This window comes from Corvus cornix, chromosome Z (genome assembly GCF_000738735.6).
Source record: "Corvus cornix cornix isolate S_Up_H32 chromosome Z, ASM73873v5, whole genome shotgun sequence".
NCBI classification, from domain to species: Eukaryota; Metazoa; Chordata; class Aves; order Passeriformes; family Corvidae; genus Corvus; species Corvus cornix.
Genome location: NC_046357.1, coordinates 71,477,618 through 71,501,887, shown reverse-complemented (window position 1 = coordinate 71,501,887; position 24,270 = coordinate 71,477,618). Strand labels below are relative to the sequence as shown.

The 24,270-nt window shown below is 43.4% G+C and overlaps 1 protein-coding gene across 1 annotated transcript; it reads right to left on the bottom strand.

Moving 5' to 3' along the window:
- Nucleotides 1–12,402: 12,402 nt before the first annotated feature.
- On the bottom strand, nucleotides 12,403–19,420 carry LOC120411545 (angiomotin-like). The gene is made up of 4 exons (XM_039567592.1): nucleotides 19,265–19,420; nucleotides 18,311–19,076; nucleotides 15,462–15,543; nucleotides 12,403–13,536 (listed from the first exon to the last, which is right to left on the bottom strand). Exons 1-4 carry the CDS (start codon nucleotides 19,418–19,420, stop codon nucleotides 13,461–13,463), a joined length of 1,080 nt encoding a protein of 359 aa, XP_039423526.1. The 3' UTR covers nucleotides 12,403–13,460.
- Nucleotides 19,421–24,270: the final 4,850 nt, after the last annotated feature.

The window sequence follows — 24,270 nt, the reverse complement described above, 5'->3', positions numbered from 1 at the left end:
TCCCGAAGGATCAGGGGTAGAACTACAACTTGTCCTACCAGGATAACAGCCCACCCACCTTCTTTGATTTCAGCCTTAAGGAACTTAATTATTTGTGATCCCTCTGATCGTATTTTTGGGTAAATGATGACAAATCTATCTCTTTTTATGGTACCACTGCAAAAATGCCTTTTTCTGCAATCCCCCTTGCTGTTTCATCAGCAAAACGATTTCCAGTTCAGGGGCTGTTTTCCCTTTTTGATGACCCTTGCAATGCATGATAGCCATTTTGGTAGGCTTCCAAATGCTCTGTAAAAGTGCAAGAATCTGTTTAGCATGCTTAACCTCATTACCTTGAGCAGTCAGCAGGCCATGTTCCTTCTAAATAGCTCCGTGGGCATGAACAACACCGAAGGCATATTTGGAATCAGTCTATATGTTCACCTTCTTCCCCTCGCTCAGTTCTAGAGCTCTCGTTAGTGCAATGAGTTCAGCTTTCTGTGATGATACATCTGGAGGCAAGGCTTTTGCCTCAATGATTTTATCTGAGGTGGTTACGGTGTAACCAGTCATCCTCCTACCATTTTTCATGAAGCTGCTCCCATCAGTGTACAATTCCCAGTCTGGATCCTTCAAAGGAACACCTCTCAGGTCTGGTCTGCTGGAATAAGTTTCCTCTATTGTCTGCAAACAATCATGCTCAGGCACACTGTCAGGTAACGTGGATGATAAAAACATCGCAGGGTTTACCACAAAAGTTGTCTTTAGAGTAACATCATCCTGTTCTAATAACACAGATTGGTATTTGAGCATCCTGCTAGGGCAGAGCCAGTGTCCCCCCTTTTGCTCCAGCACTTACCACTGCATGGGGTACATACACGACAATGTGCTGCCCAAGGGTGAATTTACTGGCCTCCTGTATCAGAAGGACTGTTGCTGCCACAGCTTTCAAGCATCCTGGCCAACCCTGGGCTATATTGTCTAGTTGTTTTGAAAAATAGGCCACAGCTCTTCGCCCGTCTCCAAGGTGCTGTTTCAGTACCCCCAGAGCAACATTCAGTCACTCATGAGTTCAAAAGGTTTAGTCAAGTCTGGCAGTCCCAGAGCTGGGGCTGACATCAAGGAATGTTTCAGCTGTTTAAATCAGCCCTGGTATTCTCTGTCCACAGGATTGTCCCTTTTTCAGCTGCTTTAAGGACCTCATATTGATGCCATGAAGATTTTTTGCCTTTTCTTTTATACCCCTTTATACCTTTTTTGCAACTTCTGTATTCTTAGTGCTTTTGGCCTACATTCTTGGACTTGTTTGTCAAGCTGAGAGACTAAACATTTTAGAAGCTTCATAGCTAGGCATCAGTGTGCCCCAAACCCCAAGGTCCTCTCCAGAACACATTCTGTAAACTAAGATAGAACCATCCAGGAGAAGGCTCCTTGGGGAGGGGGGCTCACTCGAGCCTCTCATTGGGGAATCTTTGATAGATATGCTAATTAGTAAAACCTATAATGTTATACCCGATACTTTGGGGGGGGCATTTGGCGGGGTGCATTTCAGTGCATATGACCTGGACGTGTGCACCTAAGGATCCTTAAAATAAATACCAAGGTAAAATCCCTTTTCCCCTTCTAACCGTGTATGACTCTTGATTTTAAGACCAGGAAAAGGCATCAATGTAAAGGTCTGTACCGGTTTGGCCAAATTTAGAAATATATCCTCTGAGAGAAGGCAGGTCACAACCACCCTCCCCCCCACCAGGTTTGGGAAAAAATTTTCCTCAAAGGAAAGTGAAAGAGATAAAAACTATTTATTTAACAAACCCACAGGAAAAGAATAATGATGCCAAATAATGAAACCTCTCGATCTGCTGAGAGAAACCTGGGAAAATTTCAGAGTCCTTCCATAGATCTCTCTCTCCCCCTCCTTGGAGCTGGGACAGGGTGGTGGACCCGCCTCCAGGGCCAAGGCCTCGGTGGAAATTCCTCCTGTTGTATTCTGATGTTGAAACAGTCCAGCAGAGAGAAAAGGAAAAAACCTGAAGTCCCAGGAAAACAAAAGTTCAACTCTCCAAAGGAAAAGGAGCTGAGGAAAAAAAACTGCCGAAAGCTGGCTGGAAAGAAAAGCAAGCTGCATGCTTCCCTTCCCTCTCGCTCTCCTGCTGCAGCTGAAAAAAAAAAGTCTCTATCTCTGTGTGACCTTGAACAAGCTGCAAACTGCTCTGAAAAAGTTTTGCTCAGTTTTTCCTTCCCCCTCTCAGGCTCAGTTTAAAGGCATAGAGAGGTACAAAAATTAATTTCTGGGCATAGGGCAGCGATTATGGGATACACATCATAAAGTCACCCCAAGACAGATGTAGATGATCCAACAATGCTGAAACACACAATTACTTATTTGGAATCTATTTAGAAAGCCATGAAAGCTCTTGTCTCTGCTATCTGACCTAACCTTTCCAGATGGACAGAAACTGGAACGCAGGAAGTTCTACCTGAGTGTGAGAAAGAATTTCTTTACTGTGCCTGTGACCAAGCACTGGCACAGATTGTCCAGAGAGGTTGTTGAGTCTCCCTCACTGGAGATATTCAAGAACTGTCCGGACACAATCCAATACCATAGTAAATGTCTTTTAATTTGAGCATTTCAGACACAAATAATTTTTTCTAAATCTGAAGAGAAGCTGACTTCTGTGAAATAATTTGTGCCCCTCAGTTCTCAGTACAAAACTTTTCTTAGCAGTGGAGTCCAAATAAAGGATTCTAGAATAAGTGTGAATGAGTAGTAAGAATGTTTTATGAAGAGCTTTTTCATAAATTCTTTTCTCTCCATGTTGATTTGCTGCAGAGAGTGGAACATACAATATGCAAAATAATATGTCAAAAAGGTTTCTGAAGGTGTAAGGAGAGATTTATCATCCACACAGCATTGCAATTGTAATGTCTTACCTCAGTGGGATTGCCGGTTCCCCAGCAATATATTTTTCAGATCAAAAATGAGTAACTGAATCAAGCCCCGCATCTTTCTTCCAACAAAGTGAAAGGCTCAGAATTTCAAAGCTGCTCTGTGAAATTTTGAGGGTCCCTGCCTCAATTAAGTGCTTCATTCTCCAGTTTTTTACAGGGTTTTTGATGTCTAAGCTTTTTGACAAACTCCACAAGGCACCTTAAAAATCTTTACTTGGATGTCTGAAACTTCATTATGCAAATAAACACTAGATCACCCTGACAGTAGCATGTGTAATGACACAGGACTGGAGATATTAACTTATAGAATGCTGCATATGATTTTTATTTGCAGAAGAAGGGAATACCTTTAAAGAACTGCAAATAGAAAGAGCATTTGCTTCTTAGATTATATTCAGGAGTTTTTGAGATAGGTTTTTTGAGCAATATAAATGCTGTTAGGCTTTTTTTCAATTACTTTCAACCCACATCATCATTTATTTTGACCTTTACTATCTATGCACCTTACTATGTACGTGCCGTTTTCTTGTGGCAACTGCTGAATGCCAAAAAGGTATGTCAGAATCACACCATTACCTACAAATTTATTCCACACTGAAGGTGCAAAAAACCCCCAATATTAAGGCATTCAAATCAGTCTGTATACTTTTGAAAATCCTACATTCCCATACAGTGAAATCACAAGGTTGGTAGCTTTCTAACAAAGGTTTATTCAACCTAAACTTCTGTCATAGGTTAGCAAGCATAGTCCTGGAAGCGATGTCCTTGCTAAGGGGTGCTTACAGCTTCCTCTGGGACCTGACAGAACCTATCACCTGGCCAGTTTGAATATGGACAATTCTATAAGCCACTTAAAGTTGTGACCGCCTCTGTGATCCACATTTAAGAACAGGCAAACCTCCCCCCCCAAGCTCTCTCTCGTTTCCGGCGCTGGGACAGGTGGCTGTGGGCCCCGAGTGGGGGCCAGCGGGCCCAGCCCAGGCCCTGCTTGGGCCAGGCCGGGCCGGGCCACGGCCATCCTGGAGCCGATGGACCTGTTCCAGCCGTGGAACCCCCCCCACTGCCTTGCCGTGGGCAGCCGGAGCGGCTCGGCTCTCCCCCCCTCTCCACTGCGATGAGAAAAATTCCAGCTGCAAGGCTGAGGTGAGATTAACCCTTTTAGTGCTGTGAAGAGCTGAAAACCTGAGGGAAGAGAGAGAGGAGATGCTTAAAGCTGAAATTCTGTTGTGAAGCTATGATATATCAGAGTATCCTGTTGTAATTTCATGAAGATATGGGGGGTGGAGTGTTCAACTCATAAGCAAAAGCACCTGCGCTGAGATAGGCAGATGCTGACGCAGCTGTAATTTCATGAGAAGTTTGGACAGGGAGAGATGGACCAGATGAGGACTTTTGCTCCAAACGGGAAAGGAGAAAACCTCAGTCCCTAGAGATGAACCAGATGAGGACTTTTGCTCCGAATGGGAAAGGAGAAAACCTCCTTGATGCTCCCAGAGATAGTCCTAATGATGAAGATGAGGAAGACCCTTTGCTCCCAGGGAAGGAGAAGGGCCTCTGTTTTTGTTTCTGAATGGCTCAACCTTAAAATTGTACCCCAAAACACTTCAAGAGTGGACCCTCGAACGCGGGAAAACCAATTGCTATCTGTGTGTGACCTTGAACAAGTCGGGGGAAGGGACTCACATGCAGGCAGAGAGACTCCTCTTCCTAAATGGACTGAACAATATTTGGAAGTGGGTGGCTGTCTCGTTGTGATAATGTTTTCATAGCATGAGCAAGAAGAGACTTCTCTTTCTAAATGGACTGAACAAGGTTATTATGGCAGTGGTAAACAGACTGAACATCTCAAGGGTTGTCTTTTCACATTGTCAGTGGGAGAAGGGAGGAAGGTGGAGGGAGGAGGAGAGTTCTGAAGGTGGTATAATTTTTTTTTTCCCCTTCTTTTAGGTCTGTTAATAAACTTCTTTCTATTCTTTCAAGTTTGGTGCCTGCTTTGCATTTCTCCTAATTCTTATCTCACAGAAGATAAACAGTAATGAGTATTTTAGACCAAACCACTACACTAAATTGGTGTTTCTGCCCGGTTACAAACCGAACCCGCGACAACTTCACATTGAGAATGTCTCAACAATTCTTCTTTTCATACCCATATTTCTCCATTGCAATTAAAAACATTAGTTGTCGTATCTTTCTGGTTTTAAGTCAACTAACTTCCTTTGCATTTTTAATTGCCCTTCTACTATAACCCAAATTAGTATGTATCTTTCACACCTACCTGCTAAATAAAGTGCAGAAGAAGCTTTGCATGAAATAGAGAACATGAGCAGCACTTTTCACTGGATCTGGGTTTGAACAAACACCACCTGAGAAGAATCCTGGATACTCAACTGTTGCTGATTCCATCCCACACCAGCCACAGAGCAAACAAAGACCTGTGTAAAGCACAAGAGGAAATATTAAATGCTCCCTCTGTCTAACTGGCAGCAGAAGTACCAATGGGGGGCTTTTTTTCTGATTTGCATATTGCTCAGGAAGGGACTGAAGAACATTCAGGTTGGTTGCTCCTGTAAGTTTTGCATACATTTCAGCAGAGAAAATTTTATGTGGTACAGGCTATTAACTGAAATTATTAATTCATATGAAACACATGGACTCAACATGTCATTTTACTTTATCAGGTCTTGGACAGGACGCTATAAGCACAATGCATCAGCACAGCCCAAAGAGCAAACCTGTCAATTTTAAAATCAAATGTATAATGTAAAATTTCTTGTATGGGTATCTTGAAGCAGCCAACCTTAACAATTTCTTTTTACTGGCATTTATGCAGCTAGCTATCAGGCATTTCAGTATTTCACAGCTAGTGAACACAACAGGGTTATGAGTACACTCAAATCAAGCTCTACTTTTGAAGTGGAAGAATGTTTGCAGAAAATGTACTGTGGTCTTACACCATGGTGTATTACATTGATAGTGAAAGAAATAACCTGGAAAGTCAAAATATTGGTTATTTAGTGTCAACTACTGCATTCTTTTAAAGAAGAATGAAAAGGGGAAGACCGTAGGAAGGTAATGGAAATACACCCATGCTGCTTCTTCATAGAAATGCCTGGAAAAGACTGAGTGGTTGCTTCTGCTGTGTAAGTTTGTAGCAAGAAGAAGTATTATATATGCACTAAGCCCAAAGAAGCTAATTAGACTAAATAAAATCAACATAGCAATTCTCTGTGACAACTCGAAAAAGAAGGTTACTATTTTGTGCAGAATATATTTTCATGTTAACAGCTTGTTAATTTTTTCAAATTTAGGTAGCATCCCATCAATTTGGACAACATATCAATTCGACAAATTTGGGTGACTTGGTACTTCTGAGGTTTTATGGGACTATATGCAGGCAAGAGTGCAAACAGCCCTTTCCATTTGTAATATTATCTCCATTTATGCCCTTCCTTTCAAAGTACATTTACAGTTCATTTTTACCTCTCAGAAAAAAACCAGTTCTTATAAAATTCAAACAATCTCCTCAGCAGAACCTTGGAAGTGTTTTTCAAATCAGAAAAATAACTTGATTTGACTTTTCTGTAGTGTGTTTTTTCTAAATTAAATATCATAATTTAAAAAAATTAAATAAAATATTATATCAGCTTAAGGAATCATTGACAAGAGGTATTCCTTATTATATCAAAATCATTCTCCATTAAAAACATGTTTTCTCCACTATTTATTTATTCTGTGGCATACTTAATATATTCAACTGCTTCTGTCTCAATGAAAAAAAATAAAGGATCAGTTGCTACAGCAACTACAGCTCATTTTAAATTAAGTTCTCTGTGTCTCTTCTACCTGTTATTTTGAGTTAGATAAGAAGTCAGAAACTACCTCCTTTGAATAACCCAGTGTTTTAAAGATAGGAAAGGGAATATTCTTAGTAGATTATTTTCTTAGGTTTTTAGAATTTAGTATTGCTAAAATGACTCTGCAACTTTAATACCAAGCAATCTCATGTGAAAGTACTGCAAACTGATTTCTTACACAGTTCTTGGAACTTTTAGGCAGTCTGTTAATTTGAATTAGGTCACCATTCATGATATCCTCTCCTTGATGTTTATTTTATGCTGGATATTACAGTTGTTCAGACTTTTGCTCTTAGTAGATTACAAAAATCTCCCAAATTATTTGTATTATTGTTTATGATGTAGTGAGCTGTATAGAACCCGTAACCTTAATTCATTTTGATGTATTAGAATGACAACACCAATACCATCAAGAAGTTCTAGTGACCATTTTAGGAGCAGAAACTCTGGAGTTGCAAAATTTTAATACAAAATATGTTGGTCACACTTAGATTCACTAGTGAAACTGAAAAATAGTACAGTAGTTAATGAGGGATATGTTTAAATTTATTAGAGCAGAATGAGAATGTTTTTAAAACTTTTTTTAATTGAAAAATTTAATTTTGTCAAAACCAAAAATAAAAGGAAAATAAAAAGATTAACAACCATGATATTGCAAAACATCAAGTATCATATGAAAGGGGGGGGTCTTCTTTGAACCCTTTATATTTGATCATTCTGTCAACACCCCCAGGGAAGTGAGAGGGAAGCACCCGCTCAGTGCCCCATTATGGGAACTGTTGGAAGTTTGGATTTTTCTTTTTTTTTCCTTTCTCTCAGGGAATTTTCCCCATTTGTTGCTAAGAGATGATAACGGCCAATACTTAAGAGAACAAAAGATCTCTTTTGAGAGATCGGGGAGCGGGACGAGTGCAGCTGGCTGCACTCTGGTATATGAGGAGTTTTCTCTTAGGAAGGGCAGAGATACTACGGGATTTTGGCTGGGGGATGAGGGGCTGGGCTCAGCTCCTCGGTCTCTCTTGCTCTTGGGATTGGAGGGGAGACAGGCTGCAGTCACTGTCACCATTCAGGAGTTCTGTCTCCTATTTCCTTCTACTGTGAGTGAGGCTCTCCTTGTAAGAGCAGCCGTTGCACTGGGACCTCATTAACACCGTACCTCACTGGAAAGGACCCTCACCATCCACTCAGGTGCCCCGGGGAAAACCCTGAGCCCTGAGCCCCTCCCAGGGAGCCTCTCCTGGCTGCATTCTGGATCCCAGCTGCTGCTGCCCAGCCGCGCGGGTTTTCTGCCATTGCTCCAGGTTTTTCGTTACACTGTAACCCAACACTCCATGCCTGCCAGGACACCCTGCGGCTCTTGCTACAGCTACGGAATTTCTGCATTTTTTTGTTTTCTACGTTTTTGTTTGCTACCCCCAGTGTGCCCGCCTCTGCCGTTCCAGCCACTGCTCCGAGGTTCCTGCTATAGCCCATTCTGCCATCTAGAGGGGCACTGGGATCAGCTGCCCCTGGGGGTTCATAAAGATGCCCCTTTTCTCTCCCACCGCCTGTGCCGCCATCACCACGTGCGGAAGTGACTGAACTCGCGCCACAGCGCCCCCTGCAGGCGCGGGGGAATCACCGCACCCGCCCTGCCCGGCCCGGAGCCACCAGCGCCCCTGCCGGCGGTGAGCGGAACTGCACCCAAGGGGAAGGTGCCTGACAGCCGAGACAAGGCTGCTACTGCGTTCTGTTTGTTGTTGCTGCTGTTGTTGTTGCTTGTTTGCCTTGTTACACACATACATACTAGTAAAGAACTGTTATTCCTTTTCCCACATCTTTGCCTGAAAGCTCTGTGATTTTGGAGTTATAATGATTTGGAAGGAAGGGGATCACATTTTCTGTTCCAACAGAAACATGTTCTGTTTCTGCCTTCCTTGGCAGACACCTATCTTTCAAACCAAGGCAGGACCATACTAAACAGCCCACAGAGGTTTGACCCACACATTCAGGGTCACCACTGACAGTGTCCCCACTCTTAGTCAATTTTGTCAAGTATGTAACATGCTGCTAGCCACTGCTAGTGTCCTTGAAGGACTCATGCTAAACAGTTTATGGAATAACACACTTTATTAACAAATACAGCGATAACAGAAGACTGTGACAGGTTAAAGTTCAGAGATGGCCTGGTAGTTGACAGTATACTGACTGCAAGAATGAGTTGGAAGTGAAATACAGACAAATCTAATCACCAATGAAAGCTAGCTCAAGATAATCACTCAGCACACACAGAATATGTTTCTTACCTAACAGGCATCCCTGGGGGGAGAAGGCAGGCTCAGTCTATTAATGGATTCCAGAAGTTTCTTCTCTGGCATCTTCGCTGATCTCTTTCCCTGCTTAAACTATATTTATATTATTTTCTTCTAGGGAAGGGAAAAGGTAAAGTAACAGTTGATATAATTTCACATTTGGGTGGAGTTTGAGTGAATTTAGTCATTAGCATATGCAAGGCATGAAAAGTAATGTGCATTTTTGAGTTAATGAAGCAAAGTTCAGGTTTGCCATCTGGATCATTCCTTTGGTTTAATTTCCATCAGCTGGATTGTTTTTTATGGAGCAAAACCACACCACCACTGTGTTGCTCCATCCTTTGATTCATTTCTACACTGATTTCTACAGAGCAAGACAACAGCACCTTTATGCCACTACATCCTTTGTTTCGTGTCTCCCTTAGAGAGACTTCCAAGATCCCACAGTGTTTCTGCTCCTAAGCTGTGCAGACAATTTGTCCCTGGTGAACTATAGCCAAAGCATGCACCCCAGCCAAAGTCAACCCAACACAAATTTCAAGCCCTAATCTTATTACAAGAAATAAAAGAAGTGACAGAAGTAAAAAGATATTTGGAGAAAAAATAAAATAAAAATTTAATTTTAAGACGTTCTGATTATTAAGTATGCATACATACTTGTGGCAAATATACTTACATCTTAATGAAATGGACTGTAAGGACATATGGCTGTATATGACTGGTGGAAGAAATGCAAGTGGAACATATTTTCACAAACATATATATTCATATATAAATAAATATACATATAATGTATTATTTTGATTACTTCAATAGTGTAAATAATAAATTCTATTTTATTTCCAAGTCAATTCGACTTATTTCAGATTAAACAGAGAAAGAATATATGTAGACATTTTATACAGAACATGCACATTAAGTCAAGTCTGATTGACTTCCTTTACAAAAGGCATGACATCTTCAGTATTGCTGAGCAGAGTTTTCTAACACCTTTTTATACTCCACAGTAACGATGTCATATTTCCTTCAAAAAAAACTTTCAAGTCTATGCACTTAAGATTATTATATTAAAGTCTCTGCACAGAGCCGTTGTATAGAAAACTCATGAAAAAAAAGCAGGTGTTTTCTCAGTCTAAGCAAGTAAACCACTGTCAGCAAGGGCAAAATGGTAATTGTTAAAGCTGAGGAGAGAATAAACACATTTATTGCAGTCACAACATGATACAGAGCTGTTTACCCTGTTAGCTTAAGCTTTAACCCTGCTAAGACAGATTCACTTCTTTTTATCTATTGTGGTAGATGGTGACAGACTAAGATCTCAAGTACAAATTAATCTGTTTGAAATATAGCTGAGCAAAACCAAAAAATATTCATGAATACTCATTGCAAACATTAATGTCAATTTGACTGGTTTTAATGACCCTTCCAAGCCCATGTCCAACCTATTTCCTTGAATGCTTTCCATGAAGTGTCAAAACCTATGAAATGTTGAAATCACAAGTGCTCTTACAGCTTGCAAGGACAACAGTCACACCAAACAGGTTTGCATCAAGGTATATGGGATAGTTTGACGCTGGCTGGATGCCAGGCACCCACCAAACCCACTCTTATCACTCCCCTCCATGACTGGACAGGGTTCATGAGTTTAGATGAAGAAGGGAGAGGCCACTCACCAATGCCCATCATGGGTAAAACAGACTCACTTGGGGAAATTACTGAATTTAATAACAATCAAAATCAGAGCAGGATAATGAGAAGTAAACAATTCTTAAAAACACCTTCCTGCCACCCTTCTCTCTTTCTCAGGTTCTACCACCTCAACCCCAGCAACTCAGGGAGACGAGAAATGGGGGTTATGGTCAGCACATCACACATTTTTGCTGCTGCGCAGGTAGAGGAGTCCTCCCCCTGCCCAGCACGGGGTTGCTCCCACAGGAGACAGTTCTCCACAAACTACAGTTTTCATGAACTGCTCCAGTGTGGGTCCCTTTCCATAGGGTGCAGTCTTTCAGGCACAGCCTGCTGCAGCAAGGGGTCTTCTCTCCATGGGTCTGCATGTCCCTGCCAGGAGCCAGGCTTCCCATAGGTTCACAGGCTTCCCATAGATTTACAGACTCCTCTCAGGCATCCACCTGGTCTGGTGTGAGGCTCCTCTGTGGGGTATGCCCAGCCCCTGCCCTGGAGGGATGTCTGCTGAGATTGTGTAATCGCCCAGCAGGACTCCCTGGGAAGGCAACCACTTCTTTAGTCACGGCGAGAAAAGACAGACCCACAATCCTTTAGGAGACCCTATGCAGATCCTTTGTAACCCATTGGCCTTTACCCATCCCCTGTATCCCTATAAAAGCTATCCCACTGCCCCTGTGACAGAGAGAGCTGTCGTCCCTGGCTTTCCCCTTTGCTGGAGTACGGAACAACAATAAAGCTACCTTCCGTGTGGAACCAGCCACACGAGCCTCTCGTCTCTCTCTCTGGTCTGGCTTGGCCTGGAGGCTGCCCTGCAGAGCTGAGCTGAAATCACGAGCTGACAATCACTAAAGAGCTGACAGCCTCTGCAAGGGCCCTCCTAGCCAGCAGCTGAGGGAAGACACCGGGCCTCGGGAAGGCAATTCTTTTCGGGACCATCTCCCCGGACCGGTCACCTCTTCCTGGGTCAGAGCCACTGACCCCATCACCAACGGTAATACTCCTCCACACACTGCCGGTGGATCTCTGCATTGCCATGGATCTCCATGGGCTGCAGAGGAATTTCAAGTCTGGCACCTGGAGCATCTCCTCCCTGTCCTTCTCACTGACCTGGGTGTCTGCAGAGCTGGTGCTCCCACATGTTCTTACTCTGTTCTTCTCTGGATGCAATTACATCAGTGCAATAGCTTTTTCCCTTATTGAATGTCTTATCACAAGGGTGTTACAAGCATTCCTGATTGGCTTAGCCTTTGCCAGAGGCAGGTCTGTCCTGGAGCTGGCTGGCATTAGCTCTGTCAGACAAAGGGGAAGCTTCTAGCAGCTCCTCAAAGAAGCCACCCCTGTACTACTGCTGGCCTGGGTCCTAGGGTATATCACCGTGTCCTGCAGCCATAGGGAGGAGGAGGAGAGATCCAGCAGGCAGGAATTGTGCAGCAAGATTGATTTATTTAATTATTTTACAAACTCTTTTATAGACTTTTTTCTTCATAGTCTAATTGGACAAAGGACCAGCCACCCCTTGGGGGTGATTGGCCAAAATCCTAAAACATCCATTGTCAAAATATTTTTCTACTATACCATAAACAAGACTGTTCAAGGTTGCAGGTGGCTTGGTTGTTTACATTCCCTGCTACCTCTTCTGCGTGAGAGAAAAGTCTCTCACGGACTTAGAAAATAGCAAGAAAATCCTTGCTAGCAGCATTTTTGTATCTACACCCCTGCAGTCTCCCCTTCCCAATACCAAACACTGGCCATACAAACCCAACAGAGTATAATACCACTTTCCTAGGCAACCTGATTCTCTTGGGAGAAACAGACAAATTTTAGATTTGTGTCGCTGTTGTACCGGGGACGGTGAGTATAATGACATAAAGTTCAGGTCCAGGAAGAATGGAATTATTTAATTAATTCCAAACTTGTTTATATAACTTGGTTTGCTTGAATGGCGTAAAGTTATTGGTCCTCTGACCATCCACCTTCCAGAACGATTGGTTAAAACCCTACAACACCCATTTTTAAATATTTCTCCAATGTACCATAATAATACTGCATAACAAGCTTGCAGGTGCAGATAAAGAATTCATTTACAAAAACCTCTTCACTGTGTTCAGCTAGCCTGTGTGAGAAAGGCAGGACTTTCACAGGATGCTGGCAAAAAGCTGGAAAATTTCTCTGCCTCAAGCTTTTCAACATCCACAATTCCCCTTTTTAAGACCAAAAAGTTAGCGTTTGTAATCCTCTGTGGGATCCCTTGCAGCAAGGAGAACAAACACAGCATAAGGGATCTGTTTGGTAATGGCTGTTACCAAACTGAATCCAAATCAGATACTGATTTAAAGTGGGCAGAGAGATTCTCTAGCAGTGCCATGGGAGATACATCTAACAAACGCAATTCTACATCAGTTATTAATTCTAAATAGCCTTAAGGGCTTTAACATTCTGACTCCATAACAAACAGAAAACTTAAAGTTCATTCTCTGCTTGTAGAAGGACCATCCGACTGATGATCGACATCTCGGTCATCATTCGAAGGATCATTCCATGATGACCTGCATTTGTCTGGTCATCATTTGGAGGTTGCCTGTTGGCCCCATTCTGCTTCTGGTGTCGCTGGTCAGGGTGAATGCATCTTGCAGGTAGCCACCGTACCCCAGTATCTCTGGAAATGCAAGCACACCCACGACCCCAAGCAATAAGCTTACATGGGCCTTCCCACTTGTGAGTAGATGCCGTACCCAGACTTTCGCTCGGGGCAGGTGCTTCTCGCCTGAAGACTGCAATGAAAGAAAATGATTCAAAATAACAGGATTATTTAAATTTGGTGGCACTGTAAGATGATTAATTGTATATAAAGCTTTTTCTCGTTGACTCTGTGGGGTTTCTCCATGCATTCCCCTTTTTGGTTCTCCAAAACACTCTTCAAGGTGCTGTGAGCGCGTTCAACAATGGCTTGGCCAGTAGGAGAATGTGGAATACCCAAAATATGGTTCACACCCCATAGGTGTAAAAATGGCCGTGTCTTCTGCGAGACGTAGGTAGGGCCATTTATCAGTTTTCACAGAAGAAGGCATGCCCAGGATCGCAAAAGCCAGTTTCCAATCGGCAATGACATCATGACCTTTCTCTCCAGTATGAGCAGACACCCCCATAGCTGAGGAGAAAGTGTCAATAGACACGTGCACATACTTAAATCAGCCAAATTCAGGAATGTGTGTTACATCTGTTTGCCAAAGCTGTAAGGCTTTTAGGCTTCTGGGGTTTTCCCCCGATGGCAAAAGTGCAGTGACTCCGTGACAATCAGCACAAACGCTGACAATGTCACGAGCCTCAGCTGGCGTTAAGTGAAACTGCTTCTGCAGGGTATGTGCACTTTGATGGAAAAAACCGTGCAATGCCTCGGCTTGGGCAATTTTGTCAGGTTGAGGCCCTACCCACACAGGCTGAGCTAGCATGTCAGCCCTGGCATTACCTTCTGTTATGAAACCTGGCAAATTGGTGTAGCTTCGAATATGCAGAATGTAATACGGGTGAACTCGAGCTTGAATTGCACACCATAAAGTTTTCAATAATGAAAACAGAGCTGCATTATTGACTTCCTTCAAAAGTGAACAATCTAAGCGTTGGGTTATATCTGCTACATAAGCAGAATCAGTGGCCAAATTCAAAAGTACCTGAGAGAACTGCTGAAAAGCCATGGCAACAGCCCTCAGTTCAACCAGCTGGGCAGAGCCTGACTCGTGGCTTTCCAGCACCTGCCACTCATATACCTCCTTCCAGGTAACAATGGCTCTCCCCGTTTTTCCGGACCTATCAGTGAAGATGGTGGGTCCTTGCACTGGCACCTGACTATTTTTTGGCTGCAAGGTGAAGCTGGTCGATTTTGCCAACTGCAAAGAAGATTTATGTCTGGGCAGATGATAAGCAATCTGCCCCAAAAAGTTCTGCAGTGCACTTTGCAAATGAGCACTGTTGGTAAAGCTCCACTCAAAGTGCTCCTGCTGTACTGGAAGAACAACTGTTGCAGGATCTGCTGCCATTAATTGCAAACACCGTTGGCGGCATTTGATTATCAAACAAGTGATCAATTCAAACAATGTGGGTGTTGTCTTTTTCGGCTGATGAGGCAAAAAGACCCATTATAGGATATGCAAAGGGTTGGGTCATTGTTTATTCCACCGACCAATGATACCTGTAGGGTGAAAATCTGGAGTGGTAATGAAAACAGTGATATCAATGGAGGGATCCACTCGATAAACCTGATGAGCAGAAACAGCCTGTTGAACCTCCTCCAGCACGCTTCAGAAGTCAGTTTCTGAGGTGAATTCAACTCGGGGTCCCCCTTTAAAAGATTAAAAAGCTGGGAAAGTTGTGTTGTCCTAAGCAAGGAAATAACCAATTGATGACACCTAGCAATTTCTGAGCATCATTCAGGGTTTTAATAGTATCTGAGAATTGCACCTCTCGGTGTTGTATAGTTTGATACAAAATTTTGACTCCTAAATATTTCCAAGGATGATGCTGTTGAACTTTCTCTGGAGCCACTTGCAATCCATAAGAATGCAGAGCAGCGAACAGCAGAGGCTGTATCCTCAGCAGCTCATCCTGGGTGGATGCTGCCACCAGGATATCATCCATAAAATGGTAGGAGTATGCCTCAGGAAACTGTTCACAGACTCCGAGCAAAGCTTGAGTGACATACCATTGGCAGACAGTCGGGCTGTTCTTCACGCCCTGAGGAAGAACCTTCCATTGATACCTCTTCACAGGTTCGGCATTGTTAACTGCAGGCATAGTAAAAGCAAATTTTTGTTTGTCATTAGGGTGCAAAGGAATTGTGAAAAAGCAATTCTTCAAATCAATGATCAGAATTTCCCACCCTGTTGGGATCATGGTGGGTGAGGGCATACCAGGCTGCAATGACCCCATGCTTTCCATCACTGCATTGATTTTTCGGAGATCCTGCACCAATCTCCACTTCCCTGATTTTTTCTTAATTACAAAAACAGGGGTATTCCAGGGACTAGCAGAAGGATCAATGTGTCCCTATTGTAATTGTTCTTGAAGCAACTTACGAGGGGTGACTAATTTCTCTTTTGGTAGGGGCCACTGCGATTCCCAGATCAGTCTGTTTACTAGCCACTGCAAAGGCAGTGTAGGATACTGTGCGCCCTTCCGCACAGTGACCCCCATCAGAAATGTGTCCCAATCCGTACCTCCCAGGCTGCCAATACATCCTGCCCCCAGAGGTTAAGCGGAGCTGCAGTGACATAGGGCTGAACTGTAGTGATCTGTCCCTTTGTGTTTTTACCACTACAGATTGTTCGCTTAAATAGCTCTGTGTGGTTCCTCCCAACCCTGCAATAGCCGACCCCACAGGGGCTAAAGGCCATGAAGGAGGCCACGCAGAGAAGGAGATGATTGTCACATCAGCGCCTGTGTTGATCAAACCTCGGCCCCGGATCTGGGGTGGATGGGCATTTGGCAGTATTAGGGTACACATCATCTGTGGCTTTTGGCTGGAGATGTCTACAGTCCAGAGGATCCGCGGAAGTTCCGTAGATCCAAAGCTGCCATCTCCACGACTTTGTTGTTCTGTCCTGGGAAGACATGACTTAAAAAGCACAAGCTGAGCAATGTGAGTCTTTTCAGGGATTGTGACGGGGGGGATGGGTGTGGAAACCATAGCACAAATAGCACAAATCTGGCCTGTAAAGTCAGCATCAATGACTCCTGGGTGTAGAAAGATCCCTTGAAGGGTGACACTAGATCTTCCCACAAGCAGTGCACTGAATCCCTGACTAGGGGTCCAAATGCATCCAAGGGAACCTTTATAAACACAACAGGATTCTAAGATGACTGTTGCTGTGGTGTGCACATCTGTGGAATACTCACAGCTTTTTACTGGCTAGTGCTCGTAGTTCAATGCCTTAGAAAGCCTCGAACAGCCTAGAGAGGTAGCACAGGCAATCTAGCATTTCAGTGGCTCTAAAAGCAGCAAATAGTAGCTGCAAAGCTAATACTGCTAGTAGAAGCAAAGAGGGAGAAATATAGCTCTCAGCTTATGTCCTGCTTTCAATAAAAGACATAGACACGCAGATGTTTGCAGAAGGAATGCAAAGCCAAAGAGGGCGGGCCCCCTCTTGGGTCCTTCTTTTATTCGGAGGAGGGGAAAGGGGAGAACTGGGGGTGGACCCGCAGACACTGCTAAGGAGTTTGAGTTACATTTGGTTTTGCCCGCGCTTGGAACAAAGGAATTCAGAGCACATGGCAGAGGCAAGTCCTGGCTTGTCTTGGGGAGCAGCTCGGAGCAGGCAGCAACACACGTCTACCCTGGCTGATCCCTGGGTGCTGCCTCTAAGCTGGCTGAGTAGGCCTGTGTTGGTGCCATGCCCTAGGGAAGCATTTGTGTCGGAGCGCAGCTCCCCCTTGCGCTCCTGTTCACATTTCCTGAGCCTGTCAAAAGCTGACCATTGGCATGGTACATAGATTCACAGTATTTTGCATAATGACCTGACCTATCGCATCTCTCACAGTGGGCACCTCCCTTGTTCTCTTTTTGCTTCTGTTCTAGCCTGTTTCCACTTGCCCTCAACCTCAGGCTTCCTTTGTCCACGATCAGGATTTACTTGAACAGGCTGCAGAACTGCAGCCAAAGCAGACATTTTATGATCCCCAGACCCTACCTTAGAGCAGGCTTCGACCATTTCTGTTAATGTAGGGGCCCCTGGCAAAGCATCTATGATCTTTCTATGCTCATCATTAGCATTATCTCTTGCTAATTGTTTGCACAACATCTGCCTTAATGTCTCATCTTCGACCTGCTTCTCAAGGGCTGCAGCAATTTTTTCCACAAAGGATAAAAATTGCTCTTTCTGCCCCTGAGATATTTTCACATATCGTGTTTTAGGAGTAGCCATGTCTATGCTTTTTAATAGAGCTCTCATACCAATCCTTTGAGCCTGTTCAAGGACCTGAGGATGACAGGTAGCTTGGAGATCGGGATTAGGAAAGAAATTAGCTCCCATAAGAGCATCTACTCCAACTCCATACTTGGGATCATTTGGAGGCAACTGCATATTTTGAGCTGAAGTCTTTTCAGCCATCCTTCTCCAGTTGCTCTCAAAAACTGTAAATTGCACAGGTTGGAATAACACCTGACCTAAATGCTTAATATTGAATGGAGAAAGCAGATCAGTATTCAGCACTCGAATAATCTGCATGACTTCAGGAGAACTGAGCCCATATTGTACCACTTTGGATTGTAAATCCTGCACCACCCTCCAAGCAATAACCTCATGCTTGTCAGACTGACCCGTGTTGGGAAGAGCCTTCTGCATAGGATAGGCTTGGATAACCCCCTGCGAGGGTTCACTATTGCCTCGATCTACTGTTACACCTTCTTGAGGTGCTGTAGCACCTGCACAGTTCCCTCTGCATCTTCAGGCATCCCTACTTTCTCTATTAGATCCCAGTCTCCCGCCTCCAGAGCACACAACCTGACCGCCTCCCAAAAACGCCTTGAGTTTCTTGGACGCACAGTCACCTTACACTCTGGAAGTGTCCAAGGGCGGCTCTGGAACAGTCGTCTTACTGGTTGCCGGCGTCTGGCCGCCACCTCAGTTTTCTGCCGTGGAGCAGGTGTTTCCTCTGTATCACTGCTTGCATCATCAGGCAGAGGTATTTCCGATGGCTTCAATGCGGATGAAGAAGGCTGGCAGGGTACAGGCGCCCTGCCAGAGGACGGCATAGCGGCAGAGGCTGTAGACACTTGCGTGGAGGGTAGTGATGTATCTACTTGCGGCAGTGCTACTGTCCGTGCAGGCACTGCTGCCGGGCCCTCTGCCACCGCCTCCGGGGCTGCTGCCGCCTCCGCGGTCGCCGCCGCCGCGCTGGTCTGGGTCGCCCTGGCACGGGTCTGGCAGCAGTCACCTGCAGCAACACCTCCGGCAGTACTGCCAGCTGCTGCGACACCTCCCGCAGAGCTATAAGATGCTGCGCCAAGAGGTCCACCATTGGTGGCTGGGCTGTCTGCACCTGCGCAGGAAGATACGCGGATGCAAGCACGTGCACAGGAGAGCCAGGCGCTGTGGGCGCATTTGTGGAAGAAAACCTGTACACTGTGTGGGCAAGTGGCCGCGCCATTATGCGGCTGTTGAGCGCGGCTGTGGTGGAAGCGGCGCGGGCGTTTTGAGCAGCGCTGCCAGGGCCGGCTGTGGAGGGGCGAGTGGTGGCGAGACCGACGCTGCAATGATGCTCCCCGTCGCTCCCAGCTGCGGTGAAAGAAGCGGCGCAGCTCCCTGTGGTAGAATCTCGGCTACTGTGCCTGCTTGTGGTAATGGAGGGGCTGTAGGAATGACGGGTCCTGCAGTGCAGCCATCTGTGATGCGGAGGAGGGAGGGGCCGCTGGGGCGAAGGGTGGGGGACGCTCCAACTCTTTCTGTTGTTCAATTATTTTTGCAAGTTGTTCCGTGGGTGAGGGATATTTCAGCATAACGAACTCACGTGGAGAGGGACAGATAGGGGGCACATAGTTACGTGGTGAGGGATAGGATCTTTGAGCAGTCTCCGCGACTCTCTCAGGCTCCAGCGGTGCCGGAGATGATGCTGGAGATGCTCTGCCCGTGCTGTCCTGAGTCTGTCCACCTTCTGATAGCTCATTGTCCCCTTCAGAACCTTCTCCCTCAGAGCCCTCAGAGCCGGGTAATTCTTTTCTTTCTCCTCCCACTGTCCAACGTTGTGGTATATCAAATAGGGAACCCCAGCTAGGGACCAAACCAACTACGTTCTTGTCTCCGTACACGACCTCATGAATTAACTTATCCCCTAATTGTTGCCAAGCTGTAGGCTAAATGCAGTGTCAGGATCTGCCGAGAACTCATGCTCTACTGCCCAGTGTAACAGTTCACACAGAGCGTCCTCGGATATATTAGCTCCTGTGACCGTTAACACAGATTTCCGGGCAGAAAGTACCGTGCTTTCTTTGCTGGATTTGAGTCCCATCTTTTTAGTTTTTGTCTAATACCCTGGTGCAGTGATTAGGGTTCTGTCTCCACAGCCAGCGCTCTTGCCTCGGCTGGTCCCTTCCCCATATCCCCGGGGGAGTGCGTGTATCTCCGAGAAAGACGCGCGGCATTTCAGTTCGTCCTGGAGTTGCAGGTTCAGGTGCAGTTGTAGTATGTGTAGCAGGTCACCAGACGTCGCTGTTGTACCGGGGACGGCGAGAATAACAGCATAAAGTTCAGGTCCAGGAAGAATGGAATTATTTAATTAATTCCAAACTTGTTTATATAACTTGGTTTGCTTGAATGGCGTAAAGTTATTGGTCCTCTGACTATCCACCTCCCAGAATGATTGGTTAAAACCCTACAACACCCATTTTTAAATATTTCTCCAATGTACCATAATAATACTGCATAACAAGCTTGCAGGTGCAGATAAAGAATTCGTTTACAACAACCTCTTCACTGTTTTCAGCTAGCCTGCGTGAGAAAGGCAAGACCTTCACAGGATGCTGGCAAAAAGCTGGAAAATTTCTCTGCCTCAAGCTTTTCAGCATCCACAGATTTCCAGGACAAAAACCAGCTTACTGTCTCACAAATACATTAATAGGTTTAAAAAAAAGTGTGGTGTCTTTCTAAAACCTTAGTTTCTGTAAGACTTCCAGTTTGATGCCTGAACTTTGTGGTAGGTTAATAACATTCCTAATTTGTCATTCACATTTAGACCATGTGCAGTAAAGTGCTGGCTCTCCATTCTCCGTGTAATCACACTGAGTAAGCATTAAGCATGTTTTCCAACTTCCCATAGATGAACAGTTTTCCTCACAAGTGGATTTAGGTGCATTCCTGTCTGTTTCAGGTGATCAGCAATTCACTAGAGAGCCAGACACTTGCAATATATTCCCCATAAGCATCTGTTTCAAGCAGGAAATAAAATATTAGGTTAATGAGTAGGAAAGGCTGAAGATAAATAAAGGCCCAACACCAACACTTCAGTGGCAGGTGTCTCAGCCTGCAGCTGCACCTGCAAACTGCCTTGTGGGATTAAACAAAATTCAGATCAATCCTTCCTTTCAGCCTCTCAAAGAAATAAAGCAGGTACAGTCTGCTGCCCAACAACCCAACAGATAATACTTCTGCATTGACATATTCCTCTGGATTGAAACCAGAAACATTTTCAGATAAATGTGTTTAATTATTAAGAATTTCAAATATTATAATGGTAATGATATTGAGGATTGCCTTAATTTTGTGTAGAGTTAAGAAGTATCAAAATTTACTACCCAGGAAAAATCTTTCAGGATAGACAATGGGATAAATACATAATTTTTAATGAGCAACATAGTCTTTGCAGTAGGTGAAGTTTCCAAAATTTAGACAATTCCTGCTAATAGAAATTAGGTGTCTAGAGCTGATTTTCAGTGGAGTTGAACACTACCAAGAACCAGCTTGTGAACACCAGTGACACAGAGATGTTAGAATCATCAAGTATTCCTGTTCCACTTCTAAATAGAAGCTCTTTGACTGTGAAGACAAAGCACAGAAAAAATAATGTATGATTTTGCTAGTATCTAACCAATTAAAAAAGCACAAATATTTCATTATAAAATTTTGTTTTCCCAATGTGTTTTCAGATCCTTAGTGATATAAATCATCCAGTCAGACTATACAAAATATACCAGATGATTTCCATAATTTGTGCAAAAAACCAGGCAAATGTTTTTAATGAACTTGAAGCTCAAAAGCATTCACTGAATAACTTCATGTCTTTTCAATAAAAGCACATTCAAATATTTTTCAGGTCCTCTAACAATCCTTTAAATAGCAAAGAATACATTTTTACAAATTACTGTGATGCCTTAAGAGGCCTCCTAGAAACAGAGACTAGACAGGAGTAAGGGAATAAAAGAGGTATTTATTTGAAAGGCCTTCAAAGATACACCCTGGGGACCCTGAAGCTATTCTCAAAATGGACCCCAAGATGGACCCCAGGTCACGAGTTCTTCACTCTTTTATAGGTTTGGTTCATTTGCATAGCAGGGTTAATTCTCCAATTAAAGCTTCAGTTTTCCCCTCAGCTTACGCCCCCCATTAGCGGCTCTTTGGTTTGTACTTTTGGCCTAGGACAGTCTTGGTGTCCTTGGAAAGCAGGGCCGCAGAGGCTTTGTTATGTCTACCTAGCATGAGAGAGCAGAAATTAACAGGCTACAAGAAACTTCAGAGTCACACATCAAGCAGTACAGAATTTGAAAAATATAAAGGTTAAAACCTAAGGCATTAACTGAATGAGGCATGAAAGTGCATTCTTACGAAAACGCTTGAAGTCTGTGGAAAGATACCAGAGAATTGTTAATATGATTTAGCAGTGAATTTAGCTTTTAGTACCCTACTAGGTGAATAGCGGATGCATTTCTCTTTCATGCTGGTTTTACGCCACTGCAATCACCAGCTTCAATACAGTTTATTGTTTTGTGCACATATATGAGGAATGCAAGCCCATGTGTGAGAAAGACCTTCAAGATGAGTCTGAATGCATGCTGTCTAGCTGCTTTTGCATTGTAAACATTCAGAAATGTTCTCATACCTGCACTTCTCCCTATTAGTTCAATAGTGGGGAATATGTGATACAATGTATATAGGTAAAGAAAAGCAAACTACAAAAGGAAACCAAATAAAAAGATAACATACAAGTACTTAAATCAATAAATTTATTCAAATCAATAAAACTAATAATAATACAGTACAAAAAAGTACATCACCTTTGAACAACAACAAAACAAGTAATAATGGTATAGTATAAGAACTACATCACCATTGAACAACAGTTTGTTTTAGCTGTGTGTGGTGGAGAGGGCCGAGGACTCCACGAGGGGTCAGACTGACTTCATGGGTGAGTTCAAGGTTTGGACTACCAGCCAAAATGCTCTTTCAGCTACTGGAATTCATAGTTCAGGAAAGGCTTAGCAGGAATGAGCTGAATAAATGCCAGAAAGCTCAAAAATTAGTTTCTTGAGCTCACTGTAGGAAACGCAAAGCAGAGGTTTGTGTCTCAAACTTCACTTTTCCTATTCTACTCCAGCTTTACAAAATTTTTTTTTCTGAATGGATCTGTCCTTTTCTAGAAAAGGATTTACACATCAGGATTTGATCTGCAGTCTTCTCACTGTACTGGTCTCAGTGTATTCTGGTTTCCTGGACGTGATGAGCAGGTCTTTTAAATTAACATCTGTGTGGTTGTCCTGACTGAATCCTGCTAGCACCCACCCCTGACAGGCATTGGGACAAGCCTTTCTGGCACTGACAGTTCTGCACATCAGAAAGGAGTGACTTATCATGAAGTGACTAGGAACTTCAGGTCTAAGTATAATTTAGATGTTCTCCAGGTTAGGCAGATACAGTAAAATCAACAGTGAAAGTCTGCTGTGAACCCTCTCTGTCTAGTATGGTGATGGAATAATTCCATATTTCTAAGATTAGGTCATCTAATCACACTTACAACTGTCCTGTTTCTAGCTCCTGCATTCTCCCTATTATTATTTTCACTTTGCTTCTTCTTTCCATTCCCTGTATGCTTCCATGTTCCCTGTATGGTTATCTCTTGATCTTGGATGTCCTGAATATGTTGTCCATTTTCACATCATACATCAAAATTCAACTTTTGTTAATCAGCTTTCAAGTCTGGTGCTAGCTCTTTGTCCAGACTTTTACTCATTTACTTGATTCATATTTATTTTTTTGCTTTTTTCACTTACACAAATCTGTGGGGTTTTTTTCCTTCTTATTTTTTCTTTTATTTAATGTATTGCTTGCTTCCCACTGAGTCTCTGAGAAACAATTAAATATGTAATAAAATCTGAATTAGAAGGAAAGATAAAAGAATTAAATTAATGTTGTTCTCATTGTTTTGATAGACCTATTGGCAAAACCTCTCTGAAAAACATATTTCAAATGCAAATACACAGCAGTGAAATGGTTAATTGCAGATTGATTTTCTAAAAAAACTACTGCAAATCTGCTCATCAGACTGAGGGTGCTTTTTCTACATCACTGTGTCTGTATAGGGGCAAGAGCCGCTATTTATTTAAGTACCTCTCTTTTTGAAAAATGGGTAAAGGAGAATGTAGATGGAGGGAGTGGTTGATTTATGCTCCATCAAATGCCCTGTGTTTTGCTACATCCCTAAGCATTGCCAAGAAGAAAAAAACAACCCAAAACACGCTTTTTCTCCATCAGGCTTTAATGGATGGAAAAATTCCATGAAGTATGTACATTAACATGGAAAATAAATGAGACCACTGATTAGCCACATAATCATTGACTTCTAGGCTGAAAATACTAGCAGAACCCTTTTTTTTTTTTTTAAACACATAGTATATGTTGTCTATATTTTTTTCAATGTACAATATTATCACAATACAGAGCAATAAGCTAACCCTAAAATCAAGGGAGTATATTGTCATGTGGTTAGCAGAGAATGACCCAGTGCAGAAGGGCATTAATACCAATATT

Coding starts and splice junctions, on each gene's coding strand:
- LOC120411545 (XM_039567592.1), bottom strand. CDS start 19,420: ATGAGCTATCAGAAGGTGGACAGACTCAGGACAGCACGGGCAGAGCAT. Junction 19,077..19,264: donor CCCTATCTGTCCCTCTCCAC/GTGAGTTCGTTA, acceptor CAGGCACAGTAG/CCGAGATTCTACCACAGGGA. Junction 15,544..18,310: donor CCCTTGGACACTTCCAGAGT/GTAAGGTGACTG, acceptor CTATGCCTGCAG/TTAACAATGCCGAACCTGTG.